This window comes from Tympanuchus pallidicinctus, unplaced genomic scaffold (assembly GCF_026119805.1).
Source record: "Tympanuchus pallidicinctus isolate F22 unplaced genomic scaffold, pur_lepc_1.0 scaffold3, whole genome shotgun sequence".
Lineage (NCBI taxonomy): Eukaryota > Metazoa > Chordata > Aves > Galliformes > Phasianidae > Tympanuchus > Tympanuchus pallidicinctus.
Genome location: NW_026294747.1, coordinates 67,616,481 through 67,640,415, shown reverse-complemented (window position 1 = coordinate 67,640,415; position 23,935 = coordinate 67,616,481). Strand labels below are relative to the sequence as shown.

Genomic DNA, 23,935 nt, shown 5'->3' with positions numbered 1-23,935 from the left:
TAAAGCACTATCAGCAGTTTGAAAGCCTGCACCAGAGCAAGGCTTCTAGATAATGAAGTGTAACAGAGCACTGCCCGCTTAACACAACAGCAGTTGGCAAGGTTTCACAATTAACAGTGCAGAAGACGTAACCAGTAACCATGTGCATCCCATCAGTGATATTGCTTATTTCCAGAAAGCAATTTTCCTGCTGTAAGTTTGAATCCTACAGTTAATTCACACCTAGATTTTAACTAGCATGGCATTCTCCCCTTGTGACTAAAATGAAGAAACCACACAGATGAATATGAAATTCTGAAAATTGAACTCGGTGAGGAAAACACATCCATATTAAAAATAGAGGAATGGCTTCCCATTCAAAACAAAATGTCATGCAAAAATGATTTTCATTGGGTATTTCTTTTCCTTAAATATTTAAGTACAGTAATCGTATTCAATTACTTGATCAATAAGTTGAAAGAGTACTGAACATAACGTAGGGTACTCTACATTTTCCCAAACGCAGTTTCTCCATCACCCATGGGTGTGCTATGTGCAATACCTGAAAACACCTTCATTTTCAGGCCTTACAAGGCTGAACAATTCTTGGCTGTTAGAAGCTTAGACAAAAACACTACCTTCTCCATTTTCACACGCTGTAACTATAAGCAACTCAGCAAAGCCAAGAGTCACAGAACCCAACACTACTTTTTTGCCTTTATTTTTTCAGGAAAATCCAAATTTTCTCATGACCATCAAGAGTAACAATACAAACCAATGCTGTTGATACATAAATAGTTATATGCATGTATGTAGAATATACCTGTAGGTAGTTCATGGAAGTCTCTTACCTCTTTGTAGTAATTTTTCTGCCGTTAACTATTTTAGTTGAGGTTGATACTGATTTGAAGTTTCCCATCCCACTACCACCAAATGACGTAGAGGAGAACGAAGTAAGGCCTCCATGTCCCAGAGAACCAAATGAAGTAAAACCTATTGGGGAAAAAGTTAGTATGAAAATTATTTGACTAAAGCCATAATTTTGCATGACTGTGGTCTTCAAATTTATCAGCTACTCAAAATACCTCCTAGCTTTAGGACGCCCTTTGATGCCTCCATCAACAGAGCATCAGTGACTCATGGCATTAAACAGCAGCGTGAATGTTATATCTCCAGCCCCACTGACTTCTTCCACATGGACACAGATCCAAATGCAAAGCATTGTCCTCTTTTAAAGAAAAGGCCTGTCAGCTGAATCCAACCATTGTAACTTTATATCCCCTCAGGGTAAAACTAACAGCTATAACAAGTCTGATTTTTCATTTTAACAGAGACGGTGGGTTGCCCTGTGTGAGCAGACAACACAAGTTTTGTATTGCTAACATCTCAACTAATACTCAGAATCTTTACACTTGAAACAATGCTGACTACCATAAACTCTCCACAAGCTCTGAGACACAGACCTCACCATTTGAGTTAACTATTCCAGAACTCATACTAGAACTCATTGTGTTTCAAAACAAGGTCTTTCCAGGGTGTTTTCCAAAACTTAACTAAACACAGTCACACCAGTGCTCAAGGACAAATAGAACTAAAACAATTCTCAAGCCATAAAGATACTGAAATGTGGTCTTGAAGGTTTGTTCACTTTTTATCTACTTTCAAGTAGACCAAATATTGTAATGAAGGTTTTATTTACATTCACACATTTCAGAGAGCAGACTACATTCCCAAAACATCAGTCTCACAATTTCCTGAATCAAGAAGACAACTTTTATGAAGTATTTATCTGCTTACTACATCGAGATCCTTTGTGAACCAAAATGACACCCTTTGTTAAATGCTACCTTATTTACCTGTGTCAAATGAAGGAAAAGGACTTCCAAAAGCAGGGAATCCACCAAAGGTAGAGAAAAATGATCCGCCAGCTCTGCTTCTGTTTCCCCTTGGACCTCGTCTGCCCCCGAAGAAGTCATCAAAAGGATCTTCTACAAAACAAAAGATATTGAAAGAGGTTAATCTCACTGCATTTCATCATTAAGGCTTCCTTGAATTAAGGAAAACAAAGTTCTAGTTGTAAGATTCTTCCTTTGAAATGCTTGATTCTATTGAGATAAAACATCCACTAAAAAGGCAACTCCCACTGTCCTTTTGGACTAAATTCTGTCTCACATTTAGAATTGCAATCATAAGTAGTTCATTTCCTTATCATTTTAGCCATTTAATATTAAAACAACCATAAACTTACTGTAAATGCTCTTTCATTTCTCAGCACAGTAAGCAGTAAAAGTTATAACATTAGTATCCTTATTTCAGATGCTCACACAGCATAATTGACTGGGGAGCACGATAAAAGAACTGCAAATAAATATCAATTTAACTGTGCCCACTCAGCATCTGTCAGATTTAGAATGCTTCAGATGCATTATCATGATCTCTACATGGCAATAAGGAGTAACACTATGGAAAAATTAAAATCTCAGAATTTAACAATATTGGATATATATACTGCTCACAGCTTATTGCTGTTCCACATACTGCAGTTCACCACTATGAAGTCTCTGAAAAGTAACTTCCAGAACATCTGTGTCAATAACTGAAATATAAAAAGCCCAATCAAGGGATGACTCAAATTTCAGCTGCTCTATGTGTTTATTTTGGCCCTTGCCACACAAGGTACTTTAAACATTTATTCTGGTGCAGATTTAAGTAGTAAATTATGGGACACCATGTATTCAGACATTGTCAAGCAGGAGGAAAAGGTGAAAAAAAGAATACCATGGAAAAAACTATGTCAAGTGCACACACCACAGTTACATCAGCAGCAGTTATCAATCCCATTCCCATTAGGAGAGCAATAGATTCTTTCTAAAGATAGCTTCTACATACATACATAAAATACCATTTTTGTTTATGTATAATTTTATACATGTAAATAGACACCTCTGCAGGAATATCCCTATTTACTTAGAAGCAATCGAGCTTTCCTAACATATAGATATTACCAGGCTATGTAAAAAAGGATTTTTACTCACACTCTTCAAACAAAGAACTTTAGATTTCAGTCATGTAACACATACTCAATATATACATTTCTGATTTTGAACTCCAAAGTTCAAGACCTTCAACTCACCAAAAAGAACTCTATGAGGATGAGTGCTGTACAGTATCAACAATTTTACCACATTGTACAAGTGGAGATTCAGTACTGAAAGCTAAGTCAGCTTAAGCTCTTCCTGAGTAATGGAGAAACTGCAGGGTCAGAGCATCAGCAGGGTCACGAAAGCAAGGTAAACTGATGTAACTGTACTACTGTTCTGATGTACTAATTGGCAACCAACAGGTCGGAGATGAGCCCACTTCTGGTCCACAAAAATCCAAGCTCATGTATGCAACATCACCAAGTTCATTCACTAGTGACATTTCTAAAGCAATCAATCTGGTAATAAAAATTACTACTTACCATCTGGTGCATGCATGATTCGTTTACAGAAGTGTTACAATGTATTTAAGGCTGAACAAATACAGCCTTATAGCTAAGGTCCAGGAACATGTTCCCACCAGGGAAGGTAGAAAATGCCAGGAACGACAAAAATAATCCTAGTTTACACAGTTATTGAATAAAAAGGCAGGACCAAACTTTTATCTTACATACACCACCAAGCAATGATAAAGTTTCCTTGTTTCCACGCTTTTTGGCTGTTGTGTTCCTGTGCTATTTTTACTTCAAGATAATCTGTTATTATCTTTTAAAGGCTAGAAGTAAAACCAGTTCTTGGGCACAGCAATATGGGAACCTACAACTACAGTTTGCACGTCCCAAACAAGCACTGTAACCACTCTTTTTAAAACTGCTTTTTTTAAACCACTGCAGTTAATTGTTTTGAAGCCTAATATATTCTTGCTAGGGTGACTCAGAAGTTAGTTATGAAGGTCATTCACTCACGTGTACAAATGATCTATATTATATTACTCTCACTGTTAAGCTTTCTATTTATAGCCCAAATTTCCCTGTTACCTGGGGTTTGAATAGAAACAAAACAACCTGCCATGTAAGCTCCGAGTATAAGATCCCCCCCTGCTATCAGCCTATTTCACAAGTGGCTCTCCCACATAGCAGCAGCCAGAATGAAGGTTTTATGGGAGATACCCACTGTCAACACAGCTGTACATGGATTACTGCCTGCTCCTCTCCTTACCTACACTTGGGTATGCTCCATATCAGCCTTTGGCAACCCTACACACCAAAAAAAACCAAAACCTGTACTCTACTTCCAGCCTCAGGTGATTCCAGTTTGCAGTTCTGCTAATAATCCTCCGATGTTCTGCCAGTAATTCATGCCAAGAAATGAGATGCTCAAACCAGATTGCAACCGACTGCTGAATCCTCAGCAAGACAACTCAGAGGCAGGGAGATGGGGAGCTTTTCCAAGGCAATATTCTCTTTTCATGACTGTGCTGACAGCCATTCAAGTACAGTACGCAGAAAAAAAAGCCAGAAACACTGAGAAGTGAAAGCAGCAGGAGGCTTCTGCACAATCATTTGTTGTATCCTCCACCACATACACATTCATACAGCAACCTCGCAACTGCTCAGGCACTGTTTATGCTTTTAGACCATAAATCAGGATGATGAATAGTCCCACTCAGCAGAATAATAACATTTCAGCCTGGTAGGTCTATTTTTATGATTTAGCAGAACTTTTCAATGAATGATATGACCTTTCCATAGAGACAGCTTTTCCAGAATGTCCCCAAAAAAACAACCACAAGTAAAGACCCTCCTAAAAACAGAAACAACATACTGTGCAATTGACAAACATCATAAAACCAAAATGCTGGACCTTAAGGTACTACTGAATATTGCTCATTTTAATGAGGCTCATACCAGAAGCTTATGAGATGACAAACTATCATGTGCAGCTCCAAAAGAAATGGTCAGCACACTTGTGGAACCATGAGAACAGGAAGAATCAAAAGGTGAGAGGTTCAGGAAGACAGGGAGAGCTTTCAGTGGCATGGGATGACACAGAGACACTGGGAAGAAAAGTAAATGCTTAAGCAAAGAATTCATGGTAAACTGTTAGGAAAAAGTGAAACAACAAAGTGCTCTGGGACTCATGCTGCTGTTAGGTAGAAAGACTGCAGTTACATAAAGCCAAGTTAATATATAGGTAGGAAGGGACACACAACCTCCAGCAACAGAAGACTACACGTTAACAAACCCATCTGAAAATTCTGACATTAGAAGTAATGTGTTCCTAAAAGAATTTACTTCTTTCAGAAAAGATCTGCTAATTCGAAAGCAACTGTCCTGTTCATCTGGGCAAATCATTACAGCAGTCACTGGTGCACAGCAGAACCCCACTTTATCATGTGGAAAATAATTTTGCCTCAAAACAAACCAAACAACCACCACCACTGAAAATCTCCCTGCAGCTCAAAATGAAGTAGGTCATGATCCCCTCCTCACCCTCAGTTCTCAGCTGTAACACAAACACACAGGACTTTCTCACTGTCAGCAGCATGATGCACTTGCAGAACACTAGAAAAGATGAGTTCCTTTTTTCTCTCCTGTCCTGCCCGATGATCACAGAACTGTATGACAAGTGGCATTAACTCACTGATCCAAAAGAAAACAATGTCTGTATGGTTAACTTTCTCCTGCATCCATGAGCTAACCTGACTCAGCACTGGCAAGACTGGAGTATCTGAAAGCAAGCAGGCAGGCAAGCACAATACAGCAGAGGAAGGGAATAAGGGAGTGCAGCTGAGTACCTGCACTCGTCCACAATCCAGCTTTACTTCATGACTTTCGATAAAGTCAACTTACGACATCAGCTCAAACCTTCATCAAAAGTAAAACTAAAAGCATCACATTTCCTACTGCAGTCACTTCTACCATGACATTATCATAGCTGGGGCAATCAGATCGCTCACTGCTCAGCCTGATGGAAGTTCCACCACATCTGTTTTCTGTGGTGGCTCCCAATGCAGCTGTAAAAGCAACTACACTGCTACATGGAGGGGAGCTGGAACGAGCACCCAAAGGTCCAAAGGAGCACAGGACCATGCTGCCAGCAGTACTGCCATGTTAACCTTCATCACACAGTGAAGCTTATCCCAGTGCAGTGCCATTGCTCACCTCCAAAGAATTTTATAGTCACAGTGCTAGCAAGTGTTCTCACATGCACGAACTGCTTCAGCCAGAGGCTTTGACGGTGTTACAGGTAAGTATGTAAAGGGTCACTGTGAAAACAGGATCACTGCTCAGTCACCACCCCTTGGACTACCTGCCCAACCAGTAAACCTTCTTTCCTTTTGTTCACTGCAAGGGAAGCCGCACTGCTGCTCCTGCCAAAATATGATAGTGAGGAAAAGCTCAACACCTGTACTGCAGAAACAGAAGGATGACACCATAACTGCAAGGCACTGAGCACAGTGATGTCGAAAAGCTGCTTGGCCCTTACAGAAGGAAGCAGTCTGACTGAACTGTATTCAGTATCACAGTCTGCATTGTTTCAGCAAGCAAAGACAGAGCCTGCCTTGAACTCTTTGTATCAAAGCACACTGTGACTGAACGGACCATATCAGAATCATCAGTGTAATAAATGCAGGTCAGAACAGCACGCAAAGGGATACAGGTTTATATAGGGTTATAACACGTACAATAAAATGAAATTACTGGAGTAGATGTTTCTATCTTGTCTCCTATTCGAAAAAGGTCTCAAAGATGCAGATTCACAGAAAATGCACACAGAGCTTACACTATAGTTTTGGAGAGAACCCAAGACACAATAAAGTATACCATCAGAACTTCACAAGCTGCAGAACCTATAGGCATTTCTCAAGGAAATAATTTCATCCTTAATTATAACGTATACTGCAGTTGATCTCTTGACGAAGAGATCAGAAGAGCCACGAAGATGCTGTTGCAAACAGTGCTGATTCACCTGTCTAGTGTATTTCACCACAGTCTTATAATTGCATATTCCATAAATGAAACGTCAAACAGATGCTTGCCCCACTTACTTATGAAAGCTTACCAGAAGAACTGTCATAGCACTTGAAACGTCTTTCTAAAGATACATAGCAGTGATTCTGGATTAGCAATTTCCTACATAAAAGAGACTGAGAACATTACCTTTTAATTTCATCTAAACCATAATTATCTAGACGTAGATTACTGTGCAAATCATAGAATCATAAAGTCACTCAGGTTGGAAATGACCTTAAAGATTTATCACGTCCAAGGTATGCTCAGGCATACCTTAAAAATGAAGGATTCTTCTACTACCACTGTATGACCTGCTTGCCTTGTGCCATGCCCAGCACTTGTCCTCTTAAAGATAAATTTAACCTGCTAGACATCCAAGGAAAAAAAACAATTTTGGAGACCAGTAAGCTGAACCAGCTCAGAGATGCACACAATTAATACAATTAACTAAAGGTAGGGGAAAGAAGGCGTGCCTGCGACCTCCTCTTAGGCCAGTGTGCCATCAAACAGCCCCTCAATGCATCTAGGGGGACATCAGTCAAAGATTCCAGTTGTAAGAGACAGAGAAGAGTTTGGAGCGTGGCCTCTTCAACAGCACAGTCTGTATGGAGCCACTGCCATTATTTCCAACTGTGTGATAATGCTGGTGGGGCGAGATAATTCCTGCAATGGAAATGCTGCCTTTAAATCTATAAGGATATTTCTGAAACATCACTGATAGTAAGACCCAGACCATCCCATGAATAATTGTTGCACGCTTCCATACCAAAGCAATGAACACACAAAGCTCTGAACTTCACATACATCAAAAATTGCAAATCTGTGTCAACAAAAAGTTTAATTACGAAGAGGACAACATTACACAAGACAGCTTTAATTGAAAGCCTCCTCCATTTGCAGCTTTAGTAATCTGACTAACAAATTTACTTTGCCTTAGACTATCTAATCATCATAAAATTATCACAAGATGGGATTACACGTGGATTGAAACCATGATCTTACTCTCATGCCCTGGCAAGACTGCACCTAAATGTAATTAAAAAAAAAAACAGCTTTTGAATTTGAACTTACCATTTCTGGATAACTTATCCAGAAATTTCTATCTCATCTTCCCTTGGCTCCAACCTCTCAACAGTCACTTACCACTATGCTTTTGATAAAAAGCTTCATGAAGCTATGCCATTTTTGAAACAACGTCCCAAAATACATTTCATATAAAATATATTTTGCAAGGATTACTGCACACAGTCTTCCACATGATGACTCTTTAGACTTAAAGAGTAATTCACCACACTTCTCCAGAACATTCACCTACTGTTTATGTACCCAGTACTGCACAAGTCAGCTTGCAGTAATTCTCTGTTGTATAACAGACAGCTATCCAGTTGAGTTTCTCCTCGACAAAAACGTCTGCCTAGTTAGCCACGTAATAAAGTTAGATTTTCACTGTTGGAAATCAAAGGTACAATTAGAGTTTTAAATCTCAGAAGGCACACTGATAAAACAAGCTAACACACTTGAGAGCTACCAAGTTCATTATCTATGTAGAATGAGACAGACTTCTCTCAGCCAAAGTGCAGAGAGGACACCCACCTGGAGCAGCTTAACACATCTGACCACACAGAAAAGCACTACTCCTTGCAGGATTTATTTGCTAGACACACAGGTATCTAATGCTGTTTGACATGCTCTGAAGCATCCTGCCTAGCTCCTAATAACTGAAGGGTAGTGATCTGCTCTAGTGCCTGGGTGTTATTTTCTAGCCCATACAGAACAGAGTCTATATTGAGCATAGGATCTGATCTCCTTTATAGCTCACAACTCACGCAGCAGAACATACACTGAGATGCTGAATTAGAATTCTGCCACTTCTGAGAAGATCCACATGCACTTGAGCAAGTAAAACCACAAGGACAAACGAGCACCAGCACATGGTAAGATCAGTTTAACAATTCTGCCACACACTGCTTCCTATACCTAAACTAAGCACAGACTTCAGGAGATACCTAAATTATCTAGATACCTGTAGATATCTGCACCTACAGAGGCTCCATCCCCCAAGCAAACAAGTGACGTAAACCTGGAAGATTCTCTAGCTGATGTATGCAGCTGTTTTTATCTTGTCACCAGAAAATCATTTGTGGTATACCAGTTCATGCTGGGAGACATGCTGTAACAGTTTAAAGTAACCTAGTCAGTTTAGAAGCTCTCCAAATTACATTAAATATTTACAGATCACCAAGAGGTCAAATTCAGCAGACAAAGTCCACAGAGAATTCCAGTGTATACTTCTTCTGTCCAATGTTATTTCCTTCCAACCTACAGAGACAGAGCTGCCAGAAATTTGTTTTTTAAGCCATGCCTTCTGACAAACATGAGCAGGTAATCTAAACTTACCCTCTACTATCACATCAACTGAGAAAAAAAGACTGTTACAGACATTTTAATACAGAATTGCTTACCACCCATTTTTAGAGCTACTTCTCATAGAGCTGTTTTAGCTAAGCACGTTCTATAGGATTGAAATGAATCACAGCAGAGATGGACGTAACTAAAACAAGTAGATTACTTACCGAAGAATTCAAATGAAAAAGGGTCCCTTCCACCAAAAAACTCCCTAAAGACATCATTTGGGTTACGGAATGTAAATCCAAACTCAAATGGATTATCAAGGTGACTGCCACCTGCAAAAAACAAGTTGAATTTCAGTCACCCTCACACACTTGCACTACCAGTAAAGTTCAAGCCACTGCAGTCTTTCAGGCATTTTAAAAAAAAGCATATACTAAAATTCCTATTATTTCTATCACCCTCCCAGGTATCCCACAGAGTAAATACACTTAATGCTTAATTCCTAATTGATACTAATTCAATTAATTCTATTTTCTTTTTCCAGATACCAGCAGACAAATCATAAAACATAATAACCATTGCATACTTTAGGCCCTAGTACAGGCAATCCTGGACTCTCCTTTACAAAAGCAGCAAAAAATGGCTTTTCAGCAGAACAAAGAAAGAACTGCCAATTGACAACATACCTCCACCTCCATTTATTAAGCCTTCTTTTCCAAATCTGTCATAGATGTCACGTTTTTTAGCTACAAGAAAAAGTTGTACACTGTATCAGTAATTAAACACAATAAATTGTTAAAAAAAAATAATAACAATTAAAAAACACTTAGCTGGTCTTTTCAGCTAAACTTCTACTCAAAGCTAGTTTATTTAAGAAATTCTGACAAGAAACCATTAAAAATTTTTCTTGAGGGCTACCAAAGCAGTTTAGGTTCAGAAAGAGCAGACAAGTCATTTCACACTTACTACCATGTAGATATAAAACCTTAGGGCCCCCTGTACTAGAAAAAAAATATTGTCATATATGAATAAATCTCAAAAGAATACCATCTTCCATAGCTACCATGGAAAGCTTTTGGCTGAAAAGCTCTGGGATTCAACCCTCTAAGTTGGTTGAAACTTAGGATAAAGCCCAGGTCACCTCTCTGCAAGAAAGAAGATTCCACAAGCTCTCTTGACAAACTGTCCCTTATGCTGAAGGATTTTCATTGTAAATATTTTGTTCCCTCTGTTCAACTGGAACACCCCTTGTTGCAGATCTTTGCCTTTTATTGTGCAAGGCCAAGTTCACTGTGAGAAAGTGGTAAGAAAGGAAGAACAGGATTTTGTGTGACTATAAATTCAATGATAGCCACTTTATTTTAAGAAGGAGACCAAAAAGTTGTATAAAAAAAAAAAAAAAAAATTCTAAGAAAGGATTTGACTCAAACTGCTTGCTCTTTGTTGTTTAAGACGACATGGAATGCTCTTCATTTCACTGCAGACCAGCACCCCAGTATCCACAAGAACAGGAGAGAAAGCAAGTTAATTCCACATTACTACATAAGTTACACTGCTGGCAGTGGAGGAAAATCTGAGAGTATTTTGCTGATACTCCCTAGAAGTATCAGTCAGGACATCTGATTTCAGACTCTTCATGTTAATGTGTTATTCCCACTGTAATATTTTCAGTGGAAGATGCTTTTGAAATTCAAATAGCATAACTGAAAGAAAGTGCTGATACCTCAACCAGCTACTGAGGAGCAAAATACTTCCTCCTGGCTACAGAAATCCAGTTTTACATAGTGGCTATCATTTAGAAATGATGCAACCTTGCAATAGGTACACATATACATACGCACACAGAACAAAGCCTAGTTCAATAGGCTTTGCCTTTTTAGAACACAAATAAAGGAAGTTAATCTACTTCCATCAATTAAAAATGGACACAGAACAGACTGTCAGAAGCAGCAGAAAAGTTAAGACCTGAGAGCTGAAGAAGCCTGAAGTTCACCTTCCAAAAAAATTTCACGTTTTTGAAACCCGAAGACAGGCGTGCCCTATGAACAGACCACTTCAACATCCTTTGCACATGTAATCCCTTACACAGCTACCCTCCTTGCAAAAACCTGTCTTCACTCAAGCCTGTAATGGTGTGAGAAACTTTATTAAGTTGGCAGGACAGTTGACTGCCCTCAACCAGTGGGCTCAGGATTTAGTTACCCTTATGCACAAGTGACTGTTAAGATCCCAGTAACTTTGGTTTGGTATACATCCAAGAACAGGAAATATTTTCAGAAGGTGTTCTAGAATTCCAGGAATGTATTGTTTCCAAAGAATCTAAAGACCTACACACCACCCAGACCAGTGTCCTACTTTCATCTTACTCAAAGAATTTACTTAAGAAGGCGAAGCTACTCTAGAAGACGAAAGTTCATAAATTCAGTTTTACTTCCATCATGGCAATTAAGAATCAAAATCAAATGGAAGACACAGGGTGTACAAGACAGCTAAACCAGGCCAAACTCTGAAAGGTAATCTAGATCCTGCTGCTACTTTAAATAGAGCTTTCCCACTCACTGGTTCCAGGTGAAATCAAGGACACTTCAGAAATAGAATACAGACGCAGTCAATTACAGAGGAAAATAATCAAAGTTGCTTAAATCACTTCATTATGATTCAGACTGCTTCTGCCAAGACATTCACAGAAGTTAATGCTGCTTTTCAAGCAAAAAGACACAGGTGAACTAGAAAGTGAATTCCTCCACCACACAGGTCAGGCTAAGCAACTGATTTCAATTAACAATTCCCCTGTATTTATGGTAATATTGGTTTGACCTCCTTAGACAAAAGTGGATCTTAGCTTCCAAAAGGAAATTGTCTGTGTTACTCATCAAGAAAGATACTGAATTTTTGGTTTCAAAATTTCTGCTCATTCTGTCTTACCTGCAAGCTTCCCCTCCCCCCCTTCCTTTCCTCAGGAAGTAGTCTAAGTGCACAGCCACACAGAGACGGATACGGGACCCCTTTTAAAGCATCATGAGTTTTCTCCTCAGCATTTTCGGTCTTAAACTGACTATCCAGAGAGCTGCAGTGCAAAAGCCCATTTAAAATACCTACCATCTGACAGAACTTCGTAGGCCTCAGCTACTTGTTTGAATTGCTGCTCTGCTTCTTCTTTATTTTCTGGATTCTTATCAGGGTGCCATTTTAATGCCAATTTACGGTACCTAATTGGAAGGAAACAAAAGGATATTTTACATTGAAATGAAAAAATATGCTCTAAGCACAGACTGGATATCAGGAATTCTACACTGTGAGGACGGTGAGACACTGGAATAGGTTGCCCTGCGAGGCTGTGGATGCCCCCTCCCTGGAGGCATTCAAGGCCAGGCTGGATGGGGCTGTGAGCAACCTGGTTGAGAGGGAGGTGTCCCTGCCTATAGCAGGGGGTTGGAACCAAGTGATTTTAAGAGCCCCTTCCAAACCAAACCATTCTGTGATTCTAAACACAAAATGTGTCAAACAAGTTTTCAGGGACTAAAGTACTTATAGATTTCCCAGTGCCTTCTATCTTGCCTCTAGAACAGCACCAACAGATCTTGCAGGTATACAGAGAACTGTCTACCCAGATTTGCTAAAAAAATAAACAACTTTTTTTTAAACTGGAGTTCTTCAGATATTTTTAGATTTACTCCTGAATTTCTGAACAAAAGGCAGGTGCGAAAAAACATTCCCTAACATTTCTGCTATGGCCTCCTTAAACGCTCCATACTCCAACTACACTACACCACAACCAACTACCGTAAACATCAAGAGTACTCTTCTGATCCAGACAGAGATGATAAAGCTTTAGGAGCACCTTAGTAACTAACTGTGGTAGTATCTCACATCAGAGGCACGTTTGATGGCTATCTCATATATAATGCCTATGCTCAAAAGGGATGTTTAAGGCTAAGTGTTCAAAACTACTTAGAGGAACAAAGCTAAACTTGTGCAAATGTTGACTGGTAGCATTTCACACAGTCATGCAGCATTACAGTTCAAATTCTGAGTTGACACAGATTTTCTTGTGCAAATCCCTGCACATACAAGGGACAAAAAAAGTAAAGTGCCACGCACTTGTGCAATTTGATTAATTGTAAAGCACAGCACTCAGGAGAAGGCAAGATAAACACAGCATTTCTACGTCACCCAAAACTGCGTCTTAATGCCAAATATTTTTGGTATACTAGGAACATGTACTATGGGAACGTCTCCTCCCAATAGTTTGCTGTAAAGTAAACAGTAACTTTTAGGGAAAAACAAAAGGCAGAATGCCAAATACTTGTTAATAACTTAGAAATCTAAGCACCTCTGCAAATGGAGGGGAAGATGGTTTGCAGTTCAGCCACGGAATATTACCTCAGATGACGACTATTCACCCAAGTATTGAAAATAAAGAGGATGTATTTGCTCCTTAAAACATCCCATATATACCAGTGATACTTACGCTTTTTTAATGTCTTCTGCTGAGGCATGCTTCTGCACTCCCAGAACTTCATAGTAATCCACCATGGTTCAGCAGATGTCTTGTTTACAACAGGTGGGTCTTTCAAATCCTGCAACAACAAGAACTTGTAAATGAAGTCTGTATGGTAATGCTGCATCATTTTTAAAAAGATCAAGGCAGATCCTAGGAAATGCTACTACCAGAATGGACCTAGTAGGTGACTGCTTTTACACAGTCAGATGTTCCAAGCATACACACACAGACACACACACTAAAGATTCACTTATTTTAGGTTGACACATGAGCCAATTACTTTGATTCTCATTTGGATTCATGCCCTTTAATTTCATTGAAACACAGTGAAAAGAGATTAAGGAAAACAGCAGGTTCCTGAAATAAATTAGACAGAAAAGCTGTTTTTAATCACTACAGTGAGAAGGAATTGTACTGCACGCCATCATTTTTATATACACATCAATAACTTCTGAATGGAAAAGCAGCCACACATCATATTACTTTATGGCACCTATGTGGTATCTTACGCACACGAGTGTAAGCAGACAGCAATGTTCTTTCATGGTAGTTTTTAGTTGCCTTTCTTGACAGACAAATCACACGTTGCCAAAGCTGCTGAATGCTATTTACTGATTACCAACAGCAAGTACATAGCCAGAAAAGACCACTGAACTGAAGGCTAGCCAACCAACTCAAGTAAGGAAGCTGTTTGTACTCCTTAGAATGAGAGAACAGAGTTTTCACAGGAACAAAAATAAACTGAAACTACTTTTTTTCCCCCTTCAAGTCACTCAGTGTGTCCTCTTACAGTCCAGGTAGTTTCATTTTTACATTTACAGAAGTGCTGTAAGAATCAAACACAACACTCTGAAATAAAGTTACCCTATTGATACTACATGCATCCTTCAATACCCTAAGACACAAACACTGAAGTGAGACCTCCTTTTACAATAATTAGATACTTCTTCAAAATAACACTGCTGTTGCAGGTTAAAGCCAAATGAACTTAGAAAAGTGGGGATGTGATTTCATTCACTTCTCCTCCAACGGCAGGTTCTTGATTAAACTGGCACTGCCATGCACTTCCCACCCCACTACCAACAGAAACAAACATACAAGAAAAGCTACATGCTTTTTGCAATCTAGTTAACCAGAGTTCCACAGACACTGAAAACATTAAAATGCAGCAGGTAAGGAGACCTCTAATTGACTCTGCCCTTTGATGAAACCTCCACACTGAAACAAACAGTATGGGTGTAGTTAATAACGCAACCATCACTAAGAAGGGATGCTGGAAGACACAGTAAAATGAACATCAAGAATGCCAAAACACATATAATAAGAACAAGCTTCAATATGTAAACAGGTTACGAAAAATAACCCAGAATACTCAACTAACAACCAGCCTAGCAAGAATCTGCTGTTTCCCAAACAAATGGGAAAGACTTGAATGAGTCCAGAGGACGGCCACTAAGGTGATCAGAGAGCTGGAGCACCTCTCCCATGAGGAAAGGTTGAGGGAATGGGCTTGTTTAGCTTGGAGAAGAGAAGGCTGCACAGAGACTTCATTGTGGCCTTCCAAAATTTGAAGGGAGCGTATAAAAGGGAGGGGGAATAGCTGTTTACAAGGGTGGACAGTGATAGGACAAGGGGGAATGGTTTTAAACTGAGACAGGGGAGGTTTAGGTTAGGTATTAGGAGGAAGTTTTTCACACAGAGGTGGTGACGCACTGGAACAGGTTGCCCAAGGAGGCTGTGGATGCCCCATCCCTGGAGGCATTCAAGGCCAGGCTGGATGTGGCTCTGGGCAGCCTGGTCTGCTGGTTGGTGACCCTGCACACAGCAGGGGGTTGAAAATGGATGAGCATTGTGGTCCTTTTCAACCCAGGCCATTCTATCATTCTATGAAATGATCAGAACAGCCCTACTATCACACAGCTGAGGAGCACAGTCAGCAGGAGTTAAGTACATTATCAAATCTTGGAGCCAATCATCGTGAGCAACAGTGTATGTAGAACATGCACATTATAGAAAGAATCCAAAGGAAAAAAAATCCTGTGTGTTTGCACGCTGTACCTCCTGTGGAAGTGGCATTGCTCAGTTTCCACTTGCCACCAATGCGATACACGCAGTTCAGACACGCAAGCAGCTCTCTGAAAAAAACAAACTGCTTGCATTCTCTCACTCAACCATTTAGGCAACAGAAAGAGTTCATCTACAATTAATCAACATTTCTATCTGCTAGTCACCATAAACCATAAACTGCACTGCTACAATTTCAGGCATCAACGGAATGTTTTCTTGTGTCTGAGAAAGTTTTAACAATATTTACGTAAGGAAAACTCATCTGAAGCTTTTTCCACCATCCAGCTTAGGCAAAATACACTAACCCACAAAACAGACAGCATCAGCTAATGTTCTGACTCTTAAAATACAGATTTCTGTGCAGCGCTCAGTAAGCAGGGGAAAAAAACTCACAAACCAGAAAAGAAACCTGTCTACAATACAGGAAAATAAAAGATTTAAAATATTTACTCAGGAAAACAACCACCATCAACTTGCAATAGAAGAGAAAATAGTTATGATTGATAGTTTAAAGGCTGTAGTAACATGCCTGATTACAAAGTCCCAACAATTCCACGAAGCAAAGCAGCTACCCCCCTGCAAAGCAAAACCCAGAACTACTCAGCTGTCCTAATCAAACTGACAAAGATCTTTTTCCAATCTCAAATGCGTCAAAGATTTGTCCTCAAATGCACAACAACTCTTATTCATTAGGCACTCCTGAGTCTTTTTCCTTCCACAAGGATTCCAGCCCACATTCATTAACTGGCCACTTCCAACCACAGCAAACCTTCAAAGCCTCAAAATAAAAATCAAGCAAAAATATACCAGATAGAAACTTTTCATATCCTTTGTTTTTTACTTGCATAAATCTACAGCTGCTTGTATGCGTCACTGCACTGTGTTTACAGGATTCTATCAGCTATTCCAACTCCTCATGAGCATGAACAAACCCAACTGCCAAACATTCCCGCGAAACAAAAGTTTTCATAGATCTCTCAGATCTCACAGGAGCAGTTCTGGCTTACCAAGAAGCGCAGCACTCACACTGATACAAAGCAACCAACATGCTGGGGCTTGAGACCTTCCTCTCACAGTGAAGCCCGAAGCTGCATCAGCTCAGAATGATCTTGAAACGCGTCTCGTAGTCTCTCTACGCAGTGAAGTCCTCAGCTACAGAAAAGGCATGAGTATATTTACAAAAGATACGTAGAGATCTAGAGATCTTATGGAAGATCAGATGACAGGGAAGAGGTAATTTATCAGACGCACAGCCTTCCAGAATGACAAAGCAGCAGCCCAAACTAAATACAGAGTAGAGGAAGGCACCTAAATGAGAAGTTACTAAATTGTCCAGGAGTGAATTTAGACAACAAGGGCCATGTGACCTTTGCAGTCAGAAAGTTATCTATTTCTGGCCATGAAGCAATGGTACAGCAAGAACAGCCCTGAAAGATTCCAGAACAGCTCGAGCTCAGTGACTCCTTCAGTCACCTGGGTAGAGGTTCCAAATTCCCTGATTCACACAATTTACCCAAGAAGCTGATATCGACACTTTATGAGCTGCCCAGCCAACCAACCCCTCCTACCTGTCTGCTTTCCACGTCTGAATCATTACATCCAGACAGTAACACAGGAGAACATCCTCTTTCAAACCAGAGCTCAGCTTCAGCTTGGGTCTGACCTACCAGCAGCAACTGAGCAACTCACCAATGTCTCTGGTATGTCAGCAGATGATGCACGTGCAGTAGATGACACACGTGCTCTAGGATCTTTGAGAATTACAACCTGTGATTAAGAAAATAAGATTTCTCACATTCCAAGAGTTTTTATTAGAAAGCAGTGTGTCAGACCTGACGAGTTTTTGTACTCCTTCAAAGAACCACAAACACTCCAAGCAGCATCAGTGCTGTTGGATCCAGGGCCACAGATAGGATGGCATGCAACACACACACCCAAGTCTTCTAGTATCTTTTAACTGATTTTTATACAGCTAGAATACTTTTGTTAAGACTTATTATTTACAGTCCAGTAAACTTAGAGGCATACCCTAATATCTCCATGCTGAACATAACAACCTTAGGACGACATTCAGTCACGTCAATTGCTCATCGCCTACAGATCTCAAATATAATCCCTGAATTGTAATGACTTGCCTACTCGGTCTTTCCAAGCAAATCTTCTAGAAAGGTAAAAAAAGTCAATCACAAAGCACTAACTGCCATAGAAAACAGCAAGAAACCCCACTCGTACAACAACCAAGGAGATTTCACCCAGCACAACACACTAAGCTATACGCAAAACCTCTGCACTGTTAACTTCCACTGATCCCAACTCAGAAAAGCTACCTTAGAGTTTCATCTCACAGGCTCAACAAACTGGTTTCTGTCCTGAAACACATAAATACACAGCATAATCAAAGTTAGCAAAATGGACTTAAATGACAACGTTTATCCTCATCATGTTACACTGCCAAGCATCCCCGAGAGATGAATCTAACCAAATCAACATTCCAAAATGCTTACTTTAATCCTATGCTTACAACAAACATCCTGTCTGCATGTTAGAAAACAGTTGTCCTGAAGTCGTTTTCCGAGTCCAGTTTTACTTACAACAGACCTCCACAGATTCACACTACCTTTTAAGACAAAACAATTTCTCCTAATCAAACAAAATTTTTGGCGCACGGGTTTTAATGAAGGCTTTTCTATAAAGTAGCTACAAATGGCCTCAGCCTTATTATTTGAGCCACAAACTCCTTCAGTACAGGATAACCCACAACAGAAGTGAGAAGGGCAGGCAGGGCATACAGGTTAGTACAAAACAAACTGGATATACAGAAAAAAGACATTCATACACATGAATGTAGTTAAATAAACAAACAGTCCAAACTTAAGAGAAATCCAACATCTATTCAAATGTACCATTTCATTCAGGCACGTAAGTTCAACCTACTAACATCACCAACTAGAATCACAGAACTGAGTTGGAAGGGACCCTTAAAAGCCATTTGGACCAACACCCCCGCAGTGAACAGCTGCACCGACAGACACCTACAGCTCCATCAGGTGCTCAGAGCCCCGTCCAGCCTGACCTTGAGCATCTCCAGGGATGGGACATCCGCCACCTCTCTGGGCAACACAGCCCGAGGCCCCTCCCTTCTCACTGTAGAAGTTTTTCTTTATATCCAATCTAAACCTACCATCTTTTAATTTGAGTTTCCTTTTGTCCTGTTACCACAGACCCTGCTAAAGAGTCTGCCTCCTTTCTTACAGCCCCTTTAGATACCAACAGGCCGCTCTCAGGTCTCCCCATGGCTTTCTCTCCTCCAGGCTGCACAGCCCCAGCTCTCTCAGCCTGTCCTTGCAGGAGAGGTGTTCCATCCATTGGGTCTTCCCCTGGATACGCTCCAGCAGGTCTATGTCTTTCCTGCACTGAGGACTCCACAGTAGTTTCAATTAAAATCTATGCTGAACAAAACAATCATCCTAAGAACCAACAAGTTCTGACACAGTTAAAAAGCTTCTCACTGATTTTTCCATTCCATTAAGAAATTAACATTATGGCCAAAGGAAAAGCTGCCAATAGAAACCGTTCTGCTCAAAGCACCACAATTTCTAAGGCACAGACCAGAAGGTTTACTCCACACTGACAGCCCTGTGTATTGACAAGGGTGAGATGTGCCAGCAGCACAAGAACAGAATGCCAGCACGCATGGCTGCATCACTGCCCAACCTCGTGGGACGTTTCAGTCAATGCCAGACCAAATGTAGTGCCTGCGGCCTCATATGGACACACAAACATCACTCTGATCTGGCACAACCTCACCTCAAATGTGTCAAACAGATGTTGGAGTTCTGAAATATAAATATATACATATTAAAAATATATATCTCCATAGCTAAGTATAAATCCTACTAGGAACTGATAGGCCCTTCATATTGAAATGAACGTTTAACATTAAGTTACTCCTCAATACCCCACCAAAAAGACAACTTGTTTATTTTCCAGAAGATAAACTTCACGTGGTTTCTCCTAAAATCCAGCTGAATTGTGTTAGCAAACCTCCCCAATCCAAGAAAGTAAGAAGAAAATAGAAGAGAAAAAGCCATTTGGGTAAGAATGCAGCACAGACGGAAAGCACAAGTACTGAAAGAGACAAATCTGACAGAGCAGCTTCTAGGTAGAAAAATTATTACTATCAGCACAATTTAAATCCCATTACTAGTCAAAGTAGCAATACATGTTTCTCCTCCAGTCTCTGGGTTATTGAAGAAAATTTAATCTGAATTTGACTTGCATTGCCAAGAGACTCCTGCCCTCCACTGAACAGCAGCACGAGAGACAAGAATAGGAAGCACAGTTGCACAGACACTGTGCACTATTTCAGCATTTACTTCTAGCTTTAAACAACTGAAAAGAAACATGCAAGAAAAGCAGAGACAAGACTGGTAAACGCATTTACTCACTCAAACAAACAAATCTTCTCTGACAATATAATCCAGCAAACTAAATGGTACTTTAACAACCAAGCTCTCGATCATCAGCTGAGCATAACTCCTAACGAAAGTACAGCCATCTCCAAAGGGTAAACAAAAATCAAGGTCAGCATGCAGTGGGAAGAGCAGCTTTGGAGGACCAAGGGACAGGCCCAGCAAGCAGCTGGGCCGACACCATGCCAACACCTTGTTCCTCACATGCTGACACTTCACCTCACAAAAACGTTAAGACCAGATCACTGGCTATGCAACATCAAAAGTGTTGCTGTCATTTTAAATCTAACTTCAGTGATATTACCTTGGCCGGATTGGAACCAGCCAATCAATTTACTGCTATCAGAATTTCAAAAGGAATCTGCCCCAACCTTTTGATAAACCTTTTCCACTATCTTCTGTGAAGTACGTTGCACTGGTTTTCAGTAGCCACCCAGAGTGCTCACAAACTGCAATACAGCATAAACTCTCACAATAAACAGAAATACTGACCACAAATAACTTCACTTCCCAACCCAGCAGTCATACAGAAAGGCAGCAGACGCTGACCGTGACAACAACAACCAGCCTTACACTGAGCTTTCAGCTCAGCTCAGAACCCGGCAGCACCAGGCTTCAAACGCAACGAGTTCTGACCCTACTCTGAGTTACTAAATGGAAAATGGCCCTAAATTCCCCTCAGAAAGAAATATTTAGAAAAAAAAATAAAAATAGAATAGTTTAGTTTACAAGCACGCCAAAATAACTCGGTGAAGAAAGGAAGCCGAAGCAAAGGGCCTATTCACTGGGCTGCAGAGCCCCGTCCGAACACACGCTCCTCGCTTTCTCCAGACGAAACCAGCCCAACAGAAATGGAAGCGCGGATTTTCCCCACCTCAGCCTTCTCCGCTCTCGGTAAGCGCGAGGCACGGCTGATGTGGGACAGCCCGGCCCAGTGATCCCACAGCTCACCGCCTCCCCGCGCGCGGCGGGCTGAGCCCAGGGCAGCCCTCACGCACACTCCCTCCCTCCTTCCCGCCCGCCCGCCCCCAGCTCCCCGCCGCCCACTCTGACCCAGCGGAGCCGCTGCCACGCAGCTCCCGGAGGCTCGGCAGAGCTCTCAGCGCAGCGCCCAGCATGGCGGCACGGCGCCTCCGACAGCCGCGCTCGGGGCCCGGGCCCGGCAGCGCTGCTGCTAAAGCCGTGGATAGGCACAGATATCGGCTCCTCCTCCTCCCGCTCGCTGTCTCTCTCCTTCCCCCGGTGAGACCAAACGACGCCCGCCCGCGGCCCGACCCTGCGCTCACCCGCTGCGGTGCCTGCGCAGCGCGGCCGCGACCTCCCCGCCAGCAGCCCAGGACAACGGCAACAGGAACAGCGGCGGCTTCCTCAGCCGCAAACAGGAAATGGCGTCACGAGCGCCGTCACTTCCGCCAGGCTGTTTCCGGAAGTTTCTCGAACGACGCACGGGCCGTCTGCTCCCTGACCGCCGCGCGCACGCGGGGGTGGGGCGCCCCCTGCTGCACGTGGGCGGCGCTGCGCGCTCCGTGGGGAGGGGTGGCCGCTTCCACCCCTCGCAACCGCGCGGGGTAGAATGAGCCTTGCTCACCGCTAAGGGCTGCCTGCATGCGAGTCACTTTGACATTTTTGCTGCAAAACACAGAGAACGCAGATATTTCCTAATGAGGAGGAAGAAACAAGAGGTTTAATCTTTAGAAAAATCACATAATTGTGTCTTAATTGGCTAATGCTTATCTTTGACTTAGAAGTGGGGTATGAACACATTTCCCAAGACTTTGCAGAAAGGATGGTTGGTACAGCACCAATTAAAAATATCGTTCACTGGAGTACCTTTTTTAACTTAATATCATTATCCGTGGTAGTTCAAAGGAAAGATATTAGGAACTCATTATATATATATTTGTTTTCTTGATACAGTGTTTTTTTGTTGTTTAATTTCTATTCTCTGGGTTACAGGGAAAGGCAGAGGATTGCCATAAACACAGCAGATGACAAAACCAGCTGGAAGTGGTGCTGCAGGACGTACAGCAGAGCACGCTGCAGGGATCTAGGAGAGAGCACTGTCGGTACCCCCCAAAACACAGCGCTGCACGGGGTTGTTATGGCCCAAGTACAGCTCCCAGCATTTACAATCACAGGTCCTATGAGCAGGGAGAAATACGTGTACAGGCTTCATGCTGATGTCACCCCTAACACAGCAGCCGCAGCACCGCTCAGCTTCAAGCCAAGTCTCTCCTACTCACCTGTGGTATCAAGCTCCCCCTGTTGGTTCCTGCTGCAGTCACCTTTCCAAGATGTCAGCTCAGTCTTCAGCATTTTCCAGGTCAATTCGATCCGTTATGCATCCACCCGCAGCTCAAAAGAAACATGTGGCAGTGGTTGCTTCACTTTTAAGAGGAGCACTCTGATAAAATATTCATACTGACAGTTAACTACTGCTGAGCCACCTTCTCACCCTAACTTTCTCTCATTCAAGCTGCATAGTTCAGGTACCACAGAGCAGGGCTAATTCCAGAAGAGTTCATTAAAATTCTCACCATGGTTTGATTTGCTCTCTATACTCAGTCCCACTCAATTCAGTTAAGATTTCTCAGAACTATTACTTAAGCTTTAGCATTAGTCTTACAGTAGGACAAAACTCCTCAAAAAAGAACTGGCTGCCCGAGTGTTTTCCATACATTAGGATCTTACAGTCTCTGTATTAAAAAGTTAACACAGATAAAAGGAGGAGGAAGAGCCTATCCACCTTCTCACCTGAAGTAATATCCTGAGAAAGACTTTAGTTGTAGGAAATGTTTAATTAGGTCTGCTGATAAGATTAATAAAACAGAAAACCTGATTCAGAAAACTTCTGCACCGCCACAGAGATATTTACAAAGCATGAAGTGAAAGTGATTTGTATTTGTATGGCTGGCTGCTTGCAGAAGAAGCCTGGAATATTGTTAATTGCATTAAGGAGCAACAAACCTGATGCTCCTGAAAGACAGAGGGGCTGGGATCAGTGTTCCAATAGCAGCAGCTGATAAGGCATGGTGGCTCTATGGGCACTGCTATGGAAGATTTGGGCAGCCATGGGCTGGCATCTAAGTGTTGAGTCATAAGAATAAATCCTGTTATTAGAGGATCTTCATTGCTCAGGAATTTTCAGCTCTCACCTTGGAACATGAAGCAAAGATCATTCTTCACTTTCACAGAACTTCAGCTGCCCAGAAGTTAAGTATTGTAGTTCAAACCCTCTGACTACGAAGAACAAGAGAAGGAGGGGCGTCTCCAGGACATGATTTGTTCTACCCACCTTGGCAATGCATATCAGTAAAGAAAGAAACGACCTCTGGATCTCTGAGTTGCCTCTGCCATTGGTAGTGCCCAGACAGCCACCTCCCAGGTGCCAAAAGTTAAGTGAGGGCTGAACTGGTAACTATAACCTAACGATAGAATCATGTGGCGTTAGAATCATGTGGCATGAGCCCAGGAGATATCAGCAATTCACACTGTTCCCAGATTCGTTTGTTGGGGTTTTTTTTTATCAATCATTTTTTATTACTTACGGAGGTGAACTATGGA

The 23,935-nt window shown here is 41.4% G+C and overlaps 1 protein-coding gene across 2 annotated transcripts in view; it reads right to left on the bottom strand.

The window, feature by feature from the left end:
* DNAJB6 (DnaJ heat shock protein family (Hsp40) member B6) overlaps window positions 1-21,793 on the bottom strand; it is a 49,241-nt gene extending 27,448 nt beyond the window's left edge. For both annotated transcript variants that reach the window (XM_052695765.1, XM_052695766.1), the window contains exons 1-7: window positions 21,658-21,793; window positions 13,800-13,908; window positions 12,428-12,537; window positions 10,015-10,074; window positions 9,550-9,660; window positions 1,836-1,967; window positions 831-972 (exon numbers count right to left, since the gene is read on the bottom strand). In XM_052695765.1, the coding sequence (XP_052551725.1) occupies window positions 831-972; window positions 1,836-1,967; window positions 9,550-9,660; window positions 10,015-10,074; window positions 12,428-12,537; window positions 13,800-13,864 (620 nt within the window). In that variant the 5' untranslated portion in view covers window positions 13,865-13,908; window positions 21,658-21,793. The remainder of the gene's footprint in view (window positions 1-830; window positions 973-1,835; window positions 1,968-9,549; window positions 9,661-10,014; window positions 10,075-12,427; window positions 12,538-13,799; window positions 13,909-21,657) is intronic.
* Window positions 21,794-23,935: the final 2,142 nt, after the last annotated feature.